Source organism: Phocoena phocoena, chromosome 5 (assembly GCF_963924675.1).
Source record: "Phocoena phocoena chromosome 5, mPhoPho1.1, whole genome shotgun sequence".
Lineage (NCBI taxonomy): Eukaryota > Metazoa > Chordata > Mammalia > Artiodactyla > Phocoenidae > Phocoena > Phocoena phocoena.
In genome coordinates, this window is record NC_089223.1 from 46,906,651 (window position 1) to 46,929,108 (window position 22,458).

Genomic DNA, 22,458 nt, shown 5'->3' on the forward strand with positions numbered 1-22,458 from the left:
TCATGAGAAATGGGTTATGTACAGAGTTTCAAAGTACCAGACTACACAACTGTAATTACTTATTAATTACAAAGGGAAAAACAGAACTGTATAGTGGAGAAGCCCGTCAGACACTGCATTAACCGTGAAGGGAACATCACCAGTAATAGGACACACAGACATCATGTGCCTCCATATGATGCACTGAGGACAGAACAGTACTTCTCTGGTATTTTTCCCAAAAATGCATAATCTAGATCTAAATATCAGGAAACAACAGAGGTTACCAAATTCAGGGGCATTCTTTAAAATAATTGTCCTGTACTCTTTAAAAATATCAAGGTCATGAAAGAAGAAAGACTGAGAAAAAACTTTGGACTACAGAAGACTAAGGTGACATGATAACCAGATTCATTTGTAATCCTGAATTGTATCCTGGACCAGAAAACAATTTTTTCCTTTTGATATTAGTTGGACAGTTGATGAAATTTGAGTGTCTGTAGATTATAGTACTGTAAAAATGTTAATTCCTGATCTTGATAATTGTATCGTGGATATAGAAGTAAATGTCCTTGTCTTTTAAGAAATACACACTGAAGTGTTTAGGGGTAAAGGGATATCATGTCCAAAGAAAATTGCAACTAGAGTCTCTTCTAGATGCTTTTTTATGGATAGAGGTCACATGACAATCTACCAGTTGTCTGACAGAGTATCCATAATAACCACGAACCCGTGTCCCCTGCATCGGCAGGCGGACTCTCAACCACTGCGCCACCAGGGAAGGCCTATTTATTTTTTTAAAGATGCAGTTATTTTATTTTATTTATTTATTTATATTTTTGGCTGTGTTGGGTCTTCGTTTCTGTGTGTGGGCTTTCTCTAGTTGCAGCGATCAGGGGCCACTCTTCATCAAGCTGCGCGGGCCTCTCACTGTCGCAGCCTCTCGTGTTGTGGAGCACAGGCTCCAGGCGCGCAGGCTCAGTAGTTGTGGCTCACGGGCCTAGTTGCTCCGCGGCATGTGGGATCTTCCCAGACCAGGGCTCGAACCCGTGTCCCCTGCATTGGCAGGCAGATTCTCAACCACTGCGCCACCAGGGAAGCCCTGGAAGCTATTATTGAGTGGACACTCTGCCAGACAACCTGTAGGTTACCATTTGAGTTACACTATTTATAAAAAACAACCTAGAAGAGAACCTAGGAAATATAGGGAGATTACAAAATAACCACAGAATACAGCTTAGACAAGCTGGTAGACTATTTAAGCAGTATAAGGTTAACTGAAATTCTATGAAGGGTAGTTAGTGTAACGTAAAATCATGCCTAACTCACCTTTAGAATGCCTGAGTGAGATATTTCAGTATGAGTGCTTGGGGAAATCAGTAGATGCAGTTTATTTTGATTTTTCACAAACTTTTGATAAAGGTTCACATCTAAGACACACATTGGGGTGGGGATGTGAAATGTCAAAGGAAGGGCTGAGGTGTATAAGAGAAAAAGTAGTAAGAAAAGAAGTAATGGTAAGAACTAAATTAGGGATGGGATGCCTTGCATGGTAAGGACTTGGGATTTTATTGTGTTGCCTTTGGAGGGTTTTGAGAATGTCATCTGATTTATAGCTATAAAGGATCTGGTTGCTGTGGGAATATAATAATAATAATAGCAGTAATAGTGCTAAGTGTTTAATCTAGAATAAATGTTGAAGGTAGAGGGAACAGAAATTTACTGGTGATTTGCTGTGTGGTGTGAGACAGAGTCAAGGATGACTTAAAAGTTTTTGGCTTGAGCCACTGAATGAATACATTCCTACTTCTCTCCCTGCCTTATTGTCTGTCCCGGGAGGGGGTATTTAATGGAGGTTATATTCGTAGGGCAGGAAGATTCCTTAGGTTATTGCAGTCATTCTGGAAAGATAAAAGGGTCCTGAACCTGGGCAGAGCTATACGTATGGAGAAGTATTCAGAGGGCACGGACTTAAGAGTCATTTAGGAAGTAAAAATAACTACTTAGGAAAACAGTTTTGGGTATTTTAATAAAATTGAAGGTAATGAAGTCGTTTTTCCCAGTAACTCCACCTATTGATATGTACCCTCGGACAAGGGTTGTCTGAGGCCTGTTTTTATACAGCCCCAGAGCTAAGAATATTTCTTTTATTAATACATTTTTGAAGGATTTAAAAACGGGAATGCGTGGGTTGGATATGTTACAAAGACCATTTATGGCTCTCAAGTCCTAAAATATTTACTGTCTGTCCCTAACAGTATAAGTTTGCCAACCATGGTGTAGATCAGTGGTTTTTAAAGTGTCGTTCCTAGAGCAGCAGTAGCAGCAGCATCTGGGAACTTGTTAGAAATGCGGATTCTCAGGCCTCAACATAGACTTGCTGAATCAGAAACCCTGGGAGGGGGCCCAGCATTGTTTTAACAGGCTCCCCAGGTGATTCTGATGCATGTTAATTTCTGAGAATCACTGCTCTAGAGAAATTTTTGTACTTGGTGAGGAATAACAGCATTGTGCATAAGAGCTTCACAGTGGAAACAGTAGAAATGTCAATCAACAGAAGAGATAAGTAAGTTGTGCCAATTAATACAAGGAGAGTATTCCATAGCATGGAGTGTAAAGGCAGACTGCTTGTGTTTGAATCCCAGCTCCAACAGAGTAGTAGCTGTGTGACCTTGGGCATGTTAACTTGACCTCTCTAAGCCTTAGTTTCCTCCTGTATAAAATTAGCATAAAAATCCTAACTACTTTATAGGGTTATTATGAGGATTAAACAATTAAAACAGAAGAGTGGCTGGCACATAAGTATTAGATTTGAAGGGCAGTTTTCATGTAATGTATTGTGATACTTTAAGGAAAAACATGTCAAAGTTCATAAGAGTGATAGTCTGCCCATATATTTTGCATATAACAATGTGATTAAGCAGCGTAAGTTAATAGTAGTGTAGATTTTGGAGGTTCAAATGTTGCACTGCCCCGTAAACCTCAGTTTTCACACGTGAAAAATACTTTAAAGTTAGTTACTCTAAAAGAATTAAGAAAACTGGTGAAATGTATATGCCTGAGTTTTGTTTCTTCTGTGGGCATTTCCTTTCCTAATTGCCTTTTATTCCTTTCACCATTTCGTCAGCCCTTCCTTCCAAAATTCCTCAGCTGTCTTGATAGTCTCTGAGAAACACTGCCAGAACTAAGGTGCAAAGTGGCTTCCTTGACTGTAAGAAGATGTGGCTTTTTCCATGAATCAAGGTCATGAGAGTCAGTGTCTAGTGTTTTCCCAGCTATGCCCCTGCGGCCAAGTCTGGGCCTAGATCTAGGACAGGTCTGTAATCCTGATATCTCCTGGGATTTCAGCTTTTAGCTGCTTTAGCATGTAAAATGCTTAGTATGTATTTAGCAACGCCTAACGCTAAACAACACACAAAGAAACAGAACTGTTTTTTCTCTCTGTGGAGACCACGTCCTATTTTTTCTACATCCCAGTAGGCCCCATAATATAGCGTTGAACGATTTTGAACTTCTCGGTGGAGCTTAAAAACCTCCATTTCCTAGGCTGAGTTTAGGGTGCAAGCAGCTGAAACCACTGGCTGCATTTTTACTCTCGTCTAGAGCAGCAACCTGCAGACACCTAATTAAGAGAGAAAAAAAAATCACTAAAATTCCCTTCCTCTTAATAACATAAAAGGACCAGAAAAATCAGTCCCCAAAAGACAACGCAGAAGGCACAGCGCTGCAGCGACCCGGCTCCTGTTCGGGTGCGCTCTCGAAGGGCGAAGAGGCCGGATCCTTGGGGCAGGAGAAAGGCAGCCTTCTTGTGACGTCAAATCAGCGGACTCTCGCCCCGGCTTCACGCCGGTTCCGGTTCCCCGGCTTTCCGGGCGCGAGAGTACGTGAGCGCGGCGGCGTTCTGCGCGTGCTCCGCAGAGAGACGCGAGAAGGTTGGGTCCAGCTCGCGGAGGAGATGCGTGATTGGCTGAAGCCGTGCTGGGGGGTCCCCCAGCCCTTTCGGCAGGGGTAAAACAATAAGAGGGGGCGGTGGCAAAGGGGGCGGGACGTCCGTGTTCCTTGTCGTTCGCCGCAGTGCCTGGCGCCCGGGAAGAGGTGGTTGTGAGGGGAACCAGTTCGTGGCTCTCCGCTTCCGAGGTCTGAGGTTTGTCGGAGGAGGGAGAGGGCGGCGAGCGACAAGAATCTGCTGCAGCCGGTCCTCGGCGACTTTCCCGCTGACCTCCGCGCGACGTACCCGCCGCCGCTGTTGGTTGGAGGTGTGTATGGGGGCCGGGAAGGGCGGTCGGTCTGGTGGTCGGAAGGGGACATTCCAGTCGCGCGCCGCGGCTCGAGGCAACCGTCCAGTGAATGAGCTCCGGTGTCGGAGGTGTAGCTGCAGAGAGAGACATTGTTCTTGCCGGCTGCCTACGCTGCTGTGTGTGCGAGCGAGAAGCCGAGCTTTTTCCTCAGGTGAGGGATGGGAGGCCGTGGGGGGGGGGAGGTGACCGGCGCGCGTCGTGCGGACGCAGGGCTCCGAGGGCACAGGTGGGGCCGGGGTTTGTTGGAGATGAGGTGGCGAGCTAGGAAAGGGGACGCAGTTGCTCCCAAAGGCGCGCTGATGGAGGCTTCGGACGGGACATGGGGGAGTGGGCTTGCCCGATAGGATGTTTCGGGTGCGGAGCCCACCAGCCTCGTCCCAGACTCTTGCGGCTCTTATTCCCGGTTCCTTGGCAGTGGGGAGGCCGCCGCCGCCCCGCCCGTGGGGGAGGGGAAAAGAGGCTGTATCGGCGGAGGCAGAAGCGACGCAGATGCGAAAGTAGCGGCCTCCGGGCACCATTTCGGTGCACGGAAACAGAATCCGGCTCTGAAGGCAGCCTTCGCTTTGCTTACCCAGTACCTGGTGTTCTGCGGTCCTTGACCCTCCCCCCGCGGGTTTATCCCGAAGGAGCTGGGAAACCCGGGCTGTATATAACGTACGCCTTCTCCGTGCCCTTTTTATGTAGGCGATCTCTTGCTGACCCAGGAATAGAAGAGATGTTTGAGTGCTTTGAGGAATGGCTTTCTTCCTCTTCCCCCATGTCTTCTTGGGGAGGGTGGGAAGGATAGTCAAGGGGAGGAACATAGCATCCGTATATTGTGTTAATATTGTTAGTTGAATCTGATCGAATTTTACCTGCCTCTCCAAAGGCAGATTTCTTAAGATGGCCCTGTGCCGCTTTGGGGCGAGTATAGATATGCATCTACAATTTTCCGCATAGATCAATTTTTTCCCTCCAATGTATGCCTACTTTCTTAACAGATTTTTTTTTTTTGGAGGGGCAGTACCTTTGCTCTCTTAAAAATCAAGCACCAGCAAAAACCCACAGAACCCACGTGCACCGAAGCTGGAATAATAGCAAAGTTGTGCCCTTCCCCCCCCCACATGATTGTTGTGATAATAACTTGTGTTGAAATACTGGTTTTAACACCTGGTGCTGGTCTTCCAAATGTTAGCATTGCATGTACCTGGATCTGTGAATCATTAACTGCAGTTAGGCGACCCCATATGCTACAGGGGAAGAAGATGGGAATTCCTTGTCTGGCTCCATATTTGGCAGTTAATATAGCCTTAGGCATGTGGACAGTTTCTAAACAGTTGACCCTATTAGTATCCAGTGGTCCTTTTGATGTCCAAACTCCTGGTCTCAAAAAATAGACGGTATGATTAGTTTCAAATTCTTAGTACTGAATTATGTGTTGTTTCTCATCTTCCCATTTTCTTAAATATTTAGGATTATTCATGTGTATCCTTGTGTTATGATTTAATCACTAGAGGCTGTTTAATTCTGAAAGGTTGTCCACGAATTATAGGGAGGATAAGGACCTCAAATGGATTGTTTACAATTTAAGAACTGTTATGGTTCAGGTTGCTGAATATTCAGGGTTGAAATGTTTGTCAGCGGTGAACAAGCAACAAGAGGAAAGAACCAGAATGCTTGTGGGGTGGATGGGGATCAAAAATGGAAGGAGAAGAAAATAAGTCTTTAATAATTTGATAGTCGTATTGAGTGAGTGTTTAGTTAGCAGGTGAGTAGTTGAGTTGTTAGCAGACAGCTCTTGAGTTTGAATAGGATTGGCACTCTTGGTAGTAGGATATATTTATTATCCATATTTCATTTATGAGAGATCAAAAATGAAAATCTCCATATCAGTTACTGAAAATCTGTAAATACCCATAGTGTCTTTAGGTTAACAGTTTCCTTGTCCTGAAGAATTATTGCTGTTTGCCTGTTATCAGGATTTTCTAGGTTGCTTTAAATAAGACTTTTCCCCACATATTTTATACTGAGTGCGTATGGAGATGAGGAATGACCCCTTTACAAGGCTGGTTTTGATAGTTACAAATTAGGTTGTTTCTGAACTTAAATTCAGTAGAATTTAATTGACAAACTTGACTTAACTCTCCACTGGAAAACATTTAAGGGCTGACAGAACAGACAAGTTCTATCTCCCAGAACTCTGGAGTGGCTTCAGAAACAATAGAATCACTTTCTTGACTGCTGTTTCTCAGCGTATTTTTATCTTAATTTCCAGATATTTTACTCTATGTTGATACACTATTGTAGTATGCTATGATGACTGTTTTGGATTTCCTGTTATGTTACTGTTTTCTGCCTTTTGGCTCCTCCCTACAGTATCAAATAAGCTAAGTTAGACTTTAAACTTTTTTATATTCTTGCATCCCTGATGGTTCTTCATAAGCGGTGGTTGTTAAACAGGTGTAATGAAAACGTCACTAAAGGGAGGAGACCTGATTTCAAATCCTCTGTCTCATAACTATAACTGAGGGACCTTGAACTCCTTTCCTTCAGCTCTCAAAACATCATGGTTTCCTTTTCTGTAAATGAAGCTAATATCCTATCTATTTCACGGAGGTAGAGGAATGTGTAGTTACTTGTTAAATCTTAAAGCCTAATATAAATACACGCTTTAATTTTTGTGGGGCTGCGTTTCCATTTCTTTAATGCTTGGTCACTTTTAATAGCTTCTGAACTTCAAAACTTGCCTCCTTACCTTTGGGGCCTGAGAAGAGAAAAAATCCACAGCTACCTTTTATTTCTGTGACTGGTGGTTAGATCTTGTTTGTGATGCTTTCATTCTGCGGTGTGCCACAACAAATTGAAGGTTGCTGTTCTAAATAGATACACATTGCTCTTTTTTAAAAAATTTATTTATTTTTGGCTGCATTGGGTCTTCGTTGCTGCGCGCGGCCTTTCTCTAGTTGTGGTGAGAGGGGCTTACTCTTCGTTGCGGTGCGCGGGCTTCTCCTTGCGGTGGCTTCTCTTGCTGCAGAGCACGGGCTTAGTTGCTCTGCGGCATGTGGGATCTTACCGGACCAGGGCTGGAACCCGTGTCCTCTGCATTGGCAGGCGGATTATTTTTATTTTTATTTTATTTAGTTTTTGGCTGCACCCCATGGCATGTGGGATCTTAGTTCCCCAACCAGGGATCTAACCCAGGTCTCCTGCATTGGAAGGCAGAGTCTTAACCACTGGACCTCCGGGGAAGTCCCAATAGGCGGATTCTTAACCACTGTGCCACCAGGGAAGCCCTGCATTGCTCTTTCGATTGGTAAAGTCATTCTAAACAAAGACCATCTGGAATTTCCAAAGGTTTCAATTTTAATATGAGGTTAGCTGTCAGAAATGGATCTTCCAGTCCATGGTTCAGTGAGAATGGGCCTGGGCCTGACTAGGGTGAGACCAGCCATGAGTGAGGGGCTCTAGAGAGAAAGGGGTGGGTAAGTATCCAATAGTAGAGACAAGTTGTGTCCTAGCATAGACATAGCCTCTGGTAACATAGTTTCTGGTAAGATAACTGCATCCTGTTACTAGGATCTTACTCTTTTTATATAGAAAGCAAGATAAAGTACTACATCTAACTGTACAGTACTGAAAAAAATTTTTTGTAGAGTTTTTTCTGTTTTTCAAAATGTCATTTTCTTTTGGTGTCTTGACTTTCCTTTTTAAGACAACATGGTGTCTCAACTTCTCAGCAGTTTTCATTTTGCACGTTCTTTTTCCAGTTATTAAAGTAGCCACCAAATTGTGACATGAAATTTCATGTAAGTAATTTGCAATAAGTGAAATCCTACTCACCTCCGCCCCAGCTGCTTGAGCCAAAGATACTGCAGTTCTCATCACTCGTTATAGATGTCGGTCAGAACATTCCAGGCTCCTCAAAGAGTGAATTTTTGATTGTGCATTTTGATGCTTATATATAGTGGTGGTGGTTGCAGCCAGGTGTTCAGGGTTAACAGTTTAGTATAACTAGAGTTTATGATCCTATGTAGATATATCTATTTTATTACTTAATATAGAATGGAGGTGCCATTTCAGAGATTCCTAAGATTAAAAAGAATTAACGGAATACAAAATTACTTTACTTGGATAACCTTCTCTTTTGTATTGTAATCTGCTCTGATAATTATTTTGCAGTAGTAGATCTAAGGAATTAATTTCATTTTCTTGTTCAAGTGCACACATTGCCTTCATATTATTGAAATCATATCTTAGTTGCAAATTTTATACTGCTTTTTTTCCTATGGTTTTATAGTCTTCGACAATATTTTAATGATTGCATATGAACTGATGTTTCACAGTTGGGGTTCAGCGTATTGTATTTTTGTTTGTAAGACAGTTACTTTTTTGTTTTTAAGACCGTTAATTTAATATTAGGTTATCAGAAAAAAATAGTGCTATATCAGGTAAGCATATCAAATGTTTTTTAAATTACCTCTTGGAAACAACAAAATTTGAGAGTGCACCTTAGGATCTAGGCAGTAAGTTTTTGTTTCTCTGTGTAGCTGCTGATTTTAAATTCCAGCATGGTATCTTTATCACTGTTCCTCCCATCCCCACCTCCTCAATTTTATCTTCAATTAGTTGGTAGTATTTAAGCACACTCAGACTTTAACCATAAATTGTCACTAATGTTGTATGCATAATGTCAGATTACTTTTTTGCTTTGCTTGAAGTGCTAAATGAATTTTCACACTTTCGACCTTTATTCTAGAGCCATGTTTTCTAACTAATAACATGTATCTGTTAGATGGTTATCAGAAAGTAAATGAAAATTTTAAAGTGTTTTTTAAAATCACAAAGTACATATATACTCTTTGTAGTATTCAGACAGTATAGTAAATAGTTACCAGTGGTGGTCTGAATTGGTATGTAGTTTGTTTTTTTTTTCCCTAGACCCACAACACATATTATCTTGTATATTTCTTTTTGTATCATGCCTTTTTTCCAAAGATGGGATTTGTAGCATTCTACAATTTAGTTATTAACTTTTGTGGGGAGTACTTTTTGTCTATTTTTATAACTTTCCTATTATCTTTGTGCAATTGTGCATGTATTTCTTTGTAGTATGTCTTAGAAGTGGGATTACTGGTTATATGTGTTCATTTTAAATTAATTTTATTAAAACTGCAAAATTACATCTCCAAAAGGTTTTAACTATATTTCCACCAACACTGTATTTGAAAGAGCCTTTTTCTTTCCCCCACCCCTTTAACAGTACTGGATATGATCAGTCATTTTCATTTCTGTTAATATAATAGATGAAAGACTGAATAAACTGCGTTTTTTGAACTGTTGGATATTGTCAGTTTCAGCGTTACCTTACAAATAAGTGCTTGGTATGTGGTAGATTCTCCATAAATGTTTGTGAAATGATTAATATAAAGCATAATTGTATTGCTAAATTTTTTAAATTGAGGAATAAGTTACAATCAGTAAAAACTGGTCTTTTCATGTGTTCAGTTGTATGATTTTGGATAGACATACACAGTCATGAAACCACCACTACAATCAAGATATATTTCTTTCCCTTCTGTCTCTAGCCCCTGATCTGATTTAGCCCTATAATTTTCATTTTCGTAGACTGACATATCAGTAGAATCATATAGCATTAACTTTATCTTTAGGTAATATTTTGGAAACTCTTTCATGTTGTTTCATATATCAATAAGTTCTTTTTATTGCCAAGGATTTGATTATTTGTATTTACCACAGTTTGTTCATTCACTTGGCTAATGGTCATTTTGTTGTTTCCAGGTTTTGAGTGTTTATTAATAAAGCTGCTGCAAACAACATACAGGTGTCTGTGTGGACATGTACTTCATTTCTTTTGGATAAATATGTAGGAGTGGGATTGCTGGGTAATATGAGACATGTATGTTTAATTTTATGAGAAACTGCCATACTGTTTTCCAAAGTGACTATACTATTTTTTTGTTCCTGCCAACTTTTCCCATCCTTGCAGGCACTTACTATTTTTAGATTTTAATGTTAGCCATTAAAGGTATTTAGTGGTATGTCATCATGGTTTTAATTTGTAATTTTGAATGATTATTGATTTCATGTTTATTTGCCATCTGTATATCTTGATGTGGACTGTATATTCAGATCTTTTGCCCATTTAAAATTGGATTTCTTATTAAGTTAGGAGAGGCCTGTCTTCTGGGAATAAATCCTTTATTAGATATGTATTCTACAAATATTTTCTTTCATACTGTGGCTTGTCTTTTCATTTTCTTGATGACTTTGAACAGACGTTTTACATTTGATGTAAGCCCAATTTGTCAGTTTTCTAAAATTTTTTCTTTTTGTGTATTATCTAAAATCTTTACTTAACCTAAGGTTATTAAGGTTTTTTCCTGTCCTTTTTCCTAGAAGCCTAGAGTTAGGTTTTACATGTAGGTCCGTGGTCCATTTCAGGGTAATTTTTGTACATGGTACAAAGTATGAGTCAAACTTCCTTTTGTTTTAACATGTAGACATCAAGTTGTTCCAAAATCATTTTGTTGAAAAGAGAATTACTTTGGTACCTTTGAAAATAAATTGACTGTATTGTGTGGGTCTACTATAATGCTAAATTTTTTAGATTTATCTCTAAAAGTTCTTAGAATTACTTGTGCTAAAGCTGCTTTACTTGTTTTGTTTGGACCTTTAGTTAATCTCAAAACTCTTAACTTCATATTGCAGTAGTATGTGTACACATAAATGAATTGTGTACACGTATATACATTTACATATAAATAAGAACTAGAGTATAGAAGACTGACTTTAAAAATATTTTGGAATTACATGATTAATGATTTTTTTATTCATTAGCATTCCCCCATATAAGCTTTTTTTCCCTTTCAGTTTTATTGAGATAAAATTGACATAGCACTATATAAGTTTGTGTACAGCATGATGATTTGACATACATTGTGAAATGATTATTGCATAAGTTTTGAACACCATCCTCTCAGATACAAAATTAAAGAAATAGAAAAAATTTTTGTGATGAGAACTCTTTGGATTTACTTTCTTAACAACTTTACGTATGTAACATACAGCAGTGTTGTATTTTATCATGTTGTACATTACATCTTTTGTAGGAGGTTTATTCATTAACTATTGAAATACCTTTGTAGTTTGGTAGGCTAGTTCTCTTAAGAGGTCTTTTTTTTTTTAAATGGCTCCACCACATGGAGTGCTGGATCTTAGTTTCCCAACCAGGGATCTTACCTGTGCCCCCCTGTAGTGGAAGTGCAGAGTCCTAATCACTGGATCATCAGGGACTTCCCTTAAGAGGTCTTTAGTATGACAGATTTGTTCAACAAATTTTTTAATCCTTTTATGTACAAAGTAATGGTAGATGCTGCAAAGACTGTCTTGAGCATCTCCTGGAAGCATAACACTGCTAGGCTTATGCTCAACATTAACTTAAAGGAGACTTCCAAACAGGAAGTCTGTTTATTAACACATAAATGTGTTAATAAAAGAGCCAAGGAAGATATGTGTAGTACTGAGAGAAGAAATGATTAATCCTGCCTGAGGGACCTAGCTAAGAAAGCCACGTAGGGTTGGAATAGGATCTTGAGTAGGCTTTTGAAAAGTGCATGAAGGAGCAGTTTGTGGTTTTGAGGAGACAGTCGTCTCCTAAAAATTCTTTTCTCTTTTAGCTCTGGCTTGAAATACTCACTTCCTCATTTTCTACATGTCAGATTTCTACTCCTGTTGCAATGCAAGTGGTACATTCTTTGTGGTAGGGCTGTAGCATTTATCATATTAGATAATTGTGTTTAGGAATTCTGTCTCCCAAGCAGCAGATCAAGTCTGACATGTTCACCTTTGTTTTTCCATGCATAGAATCTGGCATATATATAGAAGGTATTCAGTAAATCTTGAATGAATTTGTGTTACCCCACCTATTTACCCAGCCTGTGTTGAATGAAGTAAGACAATGGCCTAGAGTAATGATGGTAAGTGGTATAATATTCTTAGAGCGTAGAATTTGTTTAGAGAGGTGAGAAGTGTAATGGAAGATAAATTTGAAATGTTGGTTAGGGCCTTGTATGTCAGACTGGATTTCAGTGGAAGGCCTTATACTTCAAACTGAATGCAGGTGTTTGGATTTTACTGTATACAGTGTATGCTACACATGATACAGAAGTTTGGAAGACTTTTGAGGAAGAACTGAAAGGGTCTGAATTCAATGGGAACAGACAGGATGGGACAAATTCCAAGAAATTTTCGAGTTGTCTAGATTTTGCAGTTTGAAGCTTAAAGAGGGAAAGTCACTTAGAACTAAGCTTGCAAACAAGATGGTGGCACCATTAGAAATAAGGAAACTGCTTTCTCTTTATAGGGGAGGGTGCATATATTGGGTTACCTGTGAGTTCATATGTGGGTATTCAGCAAGGGGTTAAAAATGTCAAATTTGAGTTCATGGCAGAGACTACATATAAATTTAGGTATATCTGAGAGCTGAAGCCATTTGACAATCTGAAATTGCCACATTAGAAGACAGACCTTGAGGACTTTTGCATTTTGATGAGAAGGAAAGTTGCCTCATGGTAGAAATCTAGAAACATTAGGAGGAGGTGAGCAACAGGGATAGTGTAGACAGGTAGAAGACTGAGATCGTTGGATTTTGGGGAATTGTGACTTTTCAGAGAATTACATTTAAGGGAGAACTTAGATTATAATATTTGAGAGGGGAGTAGAGAAGGGGAAGACTAAGATGCACAGTTAGTAATTTAGGTGAGAGTATGATTTTTTTTTTTTTAATTTTAACTTTTGGCTGCATTGGGTCTTTGTTGGAGTGCACGGGCATCTTGTTGCAGAGCACGGGCTCTAGGAAGGGCGGGCTCAGTATTTGCTGCAGCGCACCGGCTTAGTTGCTCTGCGGAATGTGTGATCTTCCCGGCCCAGGGATCGAACCCCTGTCCCCTGCATTGGCAGACAGATTCTTAACCACTGCTCCACCAGGGAAGTCCCCAGAATATGATTAATAAAGTGCCATGACAAAGGCCCAAAGTACTTTGAGAATTCAGGGGAAAGACAATTGTATTCTATTCGGAAATCAGGAAGGATTTTCAGGAGAACAGTATTTTAGCTGGGCCCAAATGAATGCATTTTTTGGACATATTATTTTACTGCATTTCTGCTAAATTGTTTAGTCTCTGGAATAAATACCTGCAATGCTTGGCTATTCATGAAGTAGCTCTGTTCTGGTTATTCTTGCATTATATTGAAGCTAAATCTACCTTCCTGTAGTTTCCATTCACTGTTGAACTAATATTTAACTTATGCATATTAGAACAGAACTGTCAGTCCATTTTAGACATTACATTCATATTCATGTAGCCTGAGATTGTTTGTTTTGGGGGGAGCCCCATTATATTAGTGATTTTTAACTAAAGAACAAACAAAAACCCTAAGTGTTTTCCTAAAAACTGAAGCTTTGGTCAAGGAGAAAAGAGAAAGGATGATAACTTTTTTAAAGGATATCTTGAAATTGAGGAAACTTGAGCATGTTGTAGGATATAAAGCACACTGTGACTTTCTTTGCTATCTTGGATTTGTGTTCATAGTGTTACTTTTTCCTCTCCTCCATTCCCCTCTTAATGGACATAAAGAGGTTCAGAAAAGATGGTGACAGTTGATAATAGAGCAGTTTCCCATGAGAGCTGGAGTAGATGTGCTTCAGAAATTAGTCTAGGCAAATGGAGAGGAGGAAACATTTTAAGAGACAGGAATGAGGGGCTTCCCTGGTGACGCAGTGGTTAAGAATCCGCCTGCCAATGCAGGGGACACGGGTTCGAGCCGTGGCCCAGGAAGATCCCACATGCCATGGAGAAGCTAAGTCCATGCACCACAACTACTGAGCCTGCAAGCCACAACTACTGAAGCCTGTGTGCCTAGGGCCTGTGTTCCGCACGAAGAGAAGCCACCACAGTGAGAAGCTCGCTCACCGCAACTAGAGAAAGTCCGCGCACAGCAACGAAGACCCAACACAGCCATAAGTAAACAAATTTATTAAAAAAGAGAGACAGGAATAAAAGGATGTTGATTAAGATACACAGGAATTACGGGCAGAGTTAGTGAATGACCTCTGAAGTAGTTGAAGCTCTGTAAATAGTAAGGAAAGTCAGATGTAATCATGTTGGTATCTTTTTTTTGTGTGTGTGGTATGCGGGCCTCTCACTGTGTGGCCTCTCCCATTGTGGAGCACAGGCTCCGGACGCGCAGGCTCAGCGGCCATGGCTCACGGGCCCAGCCGCTCCGCGGCATGTGGGATCTTCCCGGACCAGGGCACGAACCCGCGTCCCCTGCATTGGCAGGTGGACTCTCAACCACGGCGCCACCAGGGAAGCCCTTCATGTTGGTATCTTGATGAATAAATAGGATTGATGTTGCTTTTAACTGACAGGAAAAGAGTACATTTTACATTGTACATCCCAGTATGACAGCAGTCTCCACATATTCAAGTGTTTTGTGGGAAAGCGGGGCTTAATACATGGAATTTCACTTTCTATAAAAAGGTGTTAAATGATAATTGCTCTTTCTTTGAAGGTGCTAGAGGCCAATAGTCTCTGAAGATTCTTTTTGTACATAAGTATCCTTAAATCTTGGCTATCTTTGTTGAACTGTATAGTCTTGTAGGCTTGACCAGAGATCACTTCTCAATTTGTGAATTAAGATCCAAAAAGGTCATGACTTTTTCATGGCCTTAGATAGTTAAAAACCTTTCTTACTTTCATGTTCAGAGGGATGTGTGTGTGTGTGTGTATTTATATATCTGTGTATATATACACACACACATATATATAGAAGGACCCAAATCCCAGAAATTGCTTACCTATGACTTGGGTTCTTTGCTGTGAATAAATTTCCCTCCTCCAGGGGAGAACACTGGAAGATGGCGATTGTTTCTGTAGAATACATAAATTAACCTGTTGTTAAAAGTAGGTAAGTCAGTGAGGTTGCTTTTTTCCCCTTCTATACTTTTACTTTCTGGTTAATAGAGTTCACTTCCATCAGTCGATTATATTTTAGCCTTCTAAATTGAGTCACTAAATCAGTTAAACAAGAAACTGATCTGTAAGTTACATTTAAGTCAGTGCAGTTAACTGAAACACCATCCTCTAAGTAACCTCTTCATTTCATTTTATCATTCCCTGGGAGAGCCTCCCCGTAACTTTAAAAAAGTGTACTCTGCATAGCCTCTTATGTATAGCTATTTGTTTAGGCTTTTACCAGATTAGCACTGCCTTATCTTGTTCACCATTTGAAGTTCACTTTTCAGGTTAACCTTTTTTGAATAAATAATAATTTATTGAGTTAATCAAGTAAAAGTTACCTCCACTGCCCATCTCCTTTGCCTGTCTCTCTGATCTAAATTGATATCATGGCCTTATGGCCATCAACCTTAGTGACTATATAGGTAGTGGGCGATGTGAAGCCTCTCCCGAACTTTGTTACAGTAACTCTAGTGTATTTTGACCTTTCTCTGACATTGATATGTGTAATTGGTACCTTTTTTTTTTTTCACTTTAGTTATATGTAGGTGACAAAAATGGTAGGTGAATATGTACTTTATAAATGTGATGGGAAATTGGGGTAAATAACAAAGTCTCACTGTAGAAAATCTGGAAATTGGGCAAAAAAAGAAGGAAATACAAGAATCTCCAAACCCAGAAACAATCCCTAATAGTATTTTTGTCATTAACCATTTGAACAAAATAATTTTGTACATAATTATTTTATTCAGAGGGTAAGTTAGTATCTTCCCACAGCTTAAATCGGTTGTTACAGTATTTAAATGTGTAAAATTTCCACATTTTTGTTATTTTATAAAATTTTACTAGGTGAATCTACTGTTCTTAAACCTTCCCCATCATTCAAAATAAAAATACTGTTTCTTTGCTTCATTACTTTTTTAAATTAAAAAAAATTATTTATTTATACATTTATTTATTTACTTTTGTCTGTTTTGGGTCTTCGTTGCTGTGCGTGGGCAGGCTTTCTCTAGTTGCAGTGATCGGGGGCTACCCTTCGTTGTGGTGCACGGGCTTCTCATTTCGGTGGCTTCTGTTGCAGAGCACGGGCTCTAGGCGTCCGGGCTTCAGGAGTTGCAGCTCACAGGCTCTAGAGTGCAGGCTCAGTAGTTGTGGCACATGAGCTTAGTTGCTCCGCAGCATGTGGCATCTTCCCGGGCCAGGGCTGGAACCTCTGTCCCCTGCATTGGCAGGCAGATTCTTAACCACTGTGCCACCAGGGAAGTCCCCTGCTTCATTACTTTAAATGTAGCAAATGAGAGTTCTTTTTGTTTTTTAATAATTTATTTATTTTTGGCTGCGTTGGGTCTTCGTTGCTGCGCACGGGCTTTCTCTAGTTTGCGGCATGTGAGCTTGTCAGTGGCTTCTCTTGTTGCAGAGCACAGGCTCTAGGCACGTGGGCTTCAGTAGTTGCCCCTCATGGGCTCTAGAGTGCAGACTCAGTAGTTGTGGCGCACAGGCTTAGTTGCTCTGTGGCATGTGGGATCTTCCTGGACCAGGCCTCGAACCTGTGTCCCCTGCTTTGGCAGGTGGATTCTTAACCACTGTGCCACCAAGGAAGTCCTGAGAGTCCTTCTATGCATTAGAATTTGTTCATCTATTTGGAGGTTTTTCGGTTTGGGGGAAACTAATGGCACCTGAAATGACAGTATCTGATTCTACTTTGTGGATTAACTTTTTTTTTTTTTTATTGAGTTGGTTTGATTGTAGGTGGTACAGAATTCAAGGTAGAGCAAAGGTTGAAGAGCAGACTGGCAGGATTCTGGGATGGGTTTACTTTGACCTCACAGCTAAGGTAGAAGTGGCTAAGGATGAACTGAAGAGATGAGCCACTGTATGAACATTTAAGAAAAAAAATGTGCCACAGGCTCTAAGACAACCCTTCATTCTAGCTAGAGTGGCAACGGATGTTATGGAAGAGAATTCAGGTGTTTAAACAGCAATGGAAGTAAGGGTCACCATCACCTGAGGCATAAAGAACAGCTTAGTTTTTGCCAGAGTTCCTAATTCCACCTGTGGCCAGGGGACCCTTCCCCTTGGCCTTCACGTTTACATCCAGCTTCTTCTTTTTTTGTTACTGCTTGAAAGCCTTATCGTCCTCTTCCATCTCCTTGGCCTGCTTCTTGGGCTGCTTCAAGGGCTTCTTGCCACTGTGCCTTCCCCAGACCCTGCCACTGGAAGCAGTTAATTATTTTTGAAAGGAGTTAGGAATTATATAAAAATGTAAACACATTTTTTTTTAATATCGAATGAGAGTTGCAAGACAGTTGGAAAAGAGAAACGGGGAACCTAATAGAGCATTATATAACAGTTGAGTTGGGAGTCACTAGAATTGTAGAGTTTTATCTGTAGGCTCCATTATGGCTGGTATCTGTTTTTTTTTTTTATTAAAAACAGCATCACAATTGTAATGATTATGGTGGGCTATCTTTGTGAAATTTTTTGTTTAAAGGAAACCTACTTTGAGGGAATTCCCTGGCGGTCCAGTGGTTAGGACTCCGTGCTGTCACTGCCTAGGGTGTGGGTTTGATCTTTGGTCAGGGAACTAAGATCCTGCCATGTGGTGCAGCCAAAGAAAAAGAAAAAGAAACCTATGTTGAAATTTATTTGTTAACAGGAATTTAAACTGCATCCTGATTTACCCAGTAGATACACACATGTATATAGTGTGTGTGTGTGTGTATATATATATGTATGTATATATGTATTTAAACAAGTAATATTCAAATTTTCTTTTTTTCTTCCCTTTTCTCCAATTCCTAATGTTATAATTTTTACTATTTGAGGGGGTATAAACATATAAATCATTTACTTTAAATGATGAAAGGTTGTGTTTCTATTTTTATCTTGTACTTGATTTCCTTGACGTTATCTTTGAGATTTTGGGCTCAGAGATACTTTATCATAGCACGTAACCTGTTCTGTTCCGTTTGCTTGTCTATATTCCATGACAGACTATATACTCCTGAGGGCTAGAGTCTTGTTCACTAGGTTATCCCATTTACTGTAAACAGTGCCTGGCATGTAATTAGGTAATTAATAGCAAGAAAGGTTAGAAAGACATACACCAAATGTAAAAAACCATTATCTGAGTGTTGAGGTTATTGCTGAGTTTTAATCATTATCATGTTGAAAACAGTGAAATTAATCCCTAGAAGGAGAGAGTACAAAGAAGACAAAAATCAGTACTGTCTGTGATAAATGTAATCACCAAGTCCTGATTTGTGCCCTCTGCCTAGTTTTCAAAAATAAACTGTTGGAATCCAAGAATGTAGGAGATAATGGTCCCCAAAGGAAAAAGATACTATGCGTGGGAAGACTTTATTATGGTGCCCCTAGTCTGAGACAGCGCTGGGACTCTTGGGAATTAGAAAGAGAACTATGCTACTTCCCCCTGTATTGAAGGATAGGGAGATCAAGAAGTAGAGACAAAGGGGAGATGGCAGATGTTGGAGATTATCAGTAGTTGTTTGGAATTTATTATTTTGCCGTTGTAGTTACTTTTTAACAAATGATATTTTCTTTATTTTCATTTGAATGGCTGAGAAGACTTACTTCATGGAATTTAATAAAGATGACTTTTAATAGTTATTATTCTTACGTTTGCTCCCTTAGCATTTGACATTGTGCAGCAAAGAAATGGTTATGGAGAAGCCCAGTCCGCTGCTTGTAGGGCGGGAGTTTGTGCGGCAGTATTATACTTTGCTGAATAAAGCTCCAGAATATTTACACAGGTAAATTTTAATTGCATATTTGATATTTTTATTCGGTTTTATTTTTTTTAATATGACGACATATAAATATTGTCTTTCCTGTTTTATGTCCTGACAGTACCTTTGCAAAGCACACCCGGTATTTTAGCAGTCTGATGGCTTAAAACCAGTGTTTTTCGTTTTTTTGACTCAAATATATAGTAAGGAAAACACCTCACATTATATCCCATTATATAACACATTCACATCTGTACACATCACATACATATACACAATTACATACTCTTGGTGTTTTATATTTCATTTTTTTATAAAAACCACAGACTTGACCAACTAATGGGTTCTAGTCTTTATTGAAATCACAGACTTAAGTTTGGTTTTTGTTCTTTGGGGTTTTTTGTTTTTTGGGGTTTTTTTTGAGTTGTCTTTAGCAATGTTAGGAAATGAATCAGTTAAGTGATCATACTTGTGAAAATTACTTCTGATTGATGCACAAGATAGTATTCCTTGGTAAAACAGCAACAGTAGCCTTGTTTACTATTTTGGCAAGAGTTGGACATCTGTAAGGTTCTTTTTTCCCAGAGATTGAAATAAAATTGATTTATATTATGAGTAGTATTTATAATTTTTGTTCTACCTGGTTTATTTTAACAGGTGGAAGATAAGTGAGACCTTTGTAAGTATTAGGCTCTGCAAACATTTGTTGTAGAACACACTAGCCAAGTGAGTTAAGGATAAATATACCATTGTCACTTCATGTGGGAAAGACTGTTAAAAGGACTTACGGTTTTATCTATAGGTTCTCTTTATATAATCATGCTGGGCATTCTAAAGTTTTACTTCGCATTATGCCCCTCCATTGTTAAACCTGTGTGTAATACTCCCTATGTTATCCCGGGGGCATTTTTATATAACTACCACCTCCTCCCGTCCCGTCCCCACCCCCCCATCAAAAGGAATACCTATACATTTTCTATTATAAAAATATTCTTATTGACAGGGTATGTGAATTTGAGGGAGAATGGAATTAATAAGGCCTTTTATTATCTGAAATTTAGTCTTCACAATGTAGGCATTAGCATTTTTAGCTTTCTTTTTTTTTAACAAGGAAAAACAAGGCTCTCTACCATCATTTCAAATAACAGCACAAACTTCTGTTTTATACTTAGCTATGTAACAGATTTCCCTGTTAATGAACATTTAGTTTTAATTTTTCACTTATTAACACTAATGAATATCCTTACACATGCATTTTTGTGCACCTTTCTAGTTATGTTCTTAGGCTAAGTTCCTAGAAGTAGAATTGTTAAGTCAAAGGTATGACTATCTCTAAGGCTTTTCTTATACAGCTAAATTGTCCTCCAGAAAAATGATAGCTGTTTACATGCTTGCCAGTAGTACATGAGAGAAAATAATATAAACTTAAAAATATGGGTAATGGTTAAAAGCATGGACTCTGGAGCCAGCTGCCCCAACTTGATAGGTGTGTGACCTTTGAGGAGTTAATTTAACCTCTTTGAACTTCAGTTTGTTCATTTAGATAATAGCACTTACTCCTGAGGTGTTAGGAGAGTAAAATGAATCAATATGTATGTAGTGCACTGAGAACATTGCTTGGCATGGAGGAAGTCTTACATGTTTTATTACAATAGGAGCTGAGTTCTCTTTACGAAGAAATTAACTTTGCATGTTGATAACCTTAATTTAGGAAGATATTAATTCTAATTGCTTTAGGTAATACCAGAGAAACACTAATTTGTCATGTACTTAAGAGCAGTATAAAAATATAATTGAGAAATTAGATGCCGAAATAATGTAGATTTTTAAACTTAGTCTCTGAACTATTACAATTAATTTAAATTTAAACTTTTAACCTAAGCCTTTGGAATTAGTAATCATTTGGAACTCTCAGGAGAATGAATGTTAAACAGTATCTGATTCCCAAACAAATTTAGATAATTGAGTTTTTGTATCTGATGGGGAAAAAAAGGGTAAATTAACTACAGCATCAGTGTTTAGAATATATTTTGAGTATCTCATTTTTCCACTTAACAAAATATAGATATGGTAAGAATTAGATGAGAATAGCTAATGACTGAGTGTATATTTAGTGTGCCAGGCACACTAAGAATTCTGTGTCATTACTCATTTAATCCTTACAACAACTCTATGGAGAAGGTACTCTTGTTCTGTTTTATAACCAAGGAAACTGAACTTTGAGGACTGTAAGTCTCAAGATTACATAGCTAATGAGTGACAGAACCTGACCTGGAAACTAGGTCCGTTTGACACAAGAACTCTACTGCCTCTTACACTTCTCTTCACAACTGAAAGTCAATCATTATCAATGGTTTTACAGGTTTTATGGCAGGAATTCTTCTTATGTTCATGGTGGAGTAGATGCTAGTGGAAAGCCCCAGGAGGCAGTTTATGGCCAAAATGTAAGTATCAATTTTATATGCATTTTAGATTACTTTAGGTTTTGTTTGTTTGTTTGTTTTTTTGAGGTAAGATAGAGATTTGGAAAATAGCTTCTTGTGCCAGTGGATTTCTTTTTGAATGTAATCAGCTATACTAGAATTATGTTACAGTAGTCATGGGATGTGCTTTGAGTTCTTACAAACATTGATTTTGTACGAAGCACAGGTATTACACTGGCATGGATACAAAAGAGAAAATGGAACATTTTAATATCCTTGGTGTATTTTATACATGAAATAGTTGAGACAGTGTGTATAGCATTTATAGAAATGTGGTCTAAACCTTATGTTACAGGAGTGCATAGGAGTATATACTCCTTATGACTTTGTAGAGGATGTGGGACTTCCAGCAGACTCTGAATGATAGGTTTTGGCCTTACCAAACAAGAGGATATTGAAAGTAGGAGAAATGGCATCAGCAGACAAGCAGTAAAGTTAGGTGCGAGGTCAAGGAGTAGTCAACACAGTTTACGTGAATGACTAGTACTTAATATGAAACAGTGGGAGAAAGCTGCACAAAGCCTATAATATGAGACAGCCATTGTGATTTCTTGTATAGAGAGGTGACATGTTGAAACTAGTGGTTCTAGGAACATTAGTCTGTCAGTAATGCCTAGCATGGTGGAATGGATTCAAATGAGGCAGTTAATATTCTAGAGTTGCAAGGAAATCAAAGTCTGTAGTATTTAATAGGTTATGCAGTATCATGAGTTTGTATTTCCACCCCACCTTCTTCTCCTAATAAAGGATATACACCACAAAGTATTATCTCTGAACTTCAGCGAATGTCACACTAAAATTCGTCATGTGGATGCTCATGCAACCTTGAGTGATGGAGTAGTGGTCCAGGTCATGGGTTTGCTGTCTAATAGTGGACAGCCAGAGAGGAAGTTTATGCAGACCTTTGTTCTGGCTCCTGAAGTAAGTTTTC

The 22,458-nt window shown here is 39.1% G+C and overlaps 1 protein-coding gene across 2 annotated transcripts in view; it reads left to right on the plus strand.

Annotated features, from left to right (window-relative positions):
• Window positions 1-4,051: 4,051 nt before the first annotated feature.
• The window catches only part of G3BP2 (G3BP stress granule assembly factor 2), a 29,519-nt gene continuing 11,112 nt past the window's right edge, over window positions 4,052-22,458 (plus strand). Inside the window, exons 1-4 of one of the 2 annotated variants that reach the window (XM_065877177.1) lie at window positions 4,052-4,235; window positions 18,950-19,068; window positions 21,407-21,488; window positions 22,275-22,448. In XM_065877177.1, coding sequence (XP_065733249.1) covers window positions 18,974-19,068; window positions 21,407-21,488; window positions 22,275-22,448 — 351 coding nt within the window. In that variant the 5' untranslated portion in view covers window positions 4,052-4,235; window positions 18,950-18,973. Of the gene's footprint in view, window positions 4,236-18,949; window positions 19,069-21,406; window positions 21,489-22,274; window positions 22,449-22,458 lie in introns of those variants that run through there. The other variant, XM_065877176.1, reaches the window with a different exon arrangement.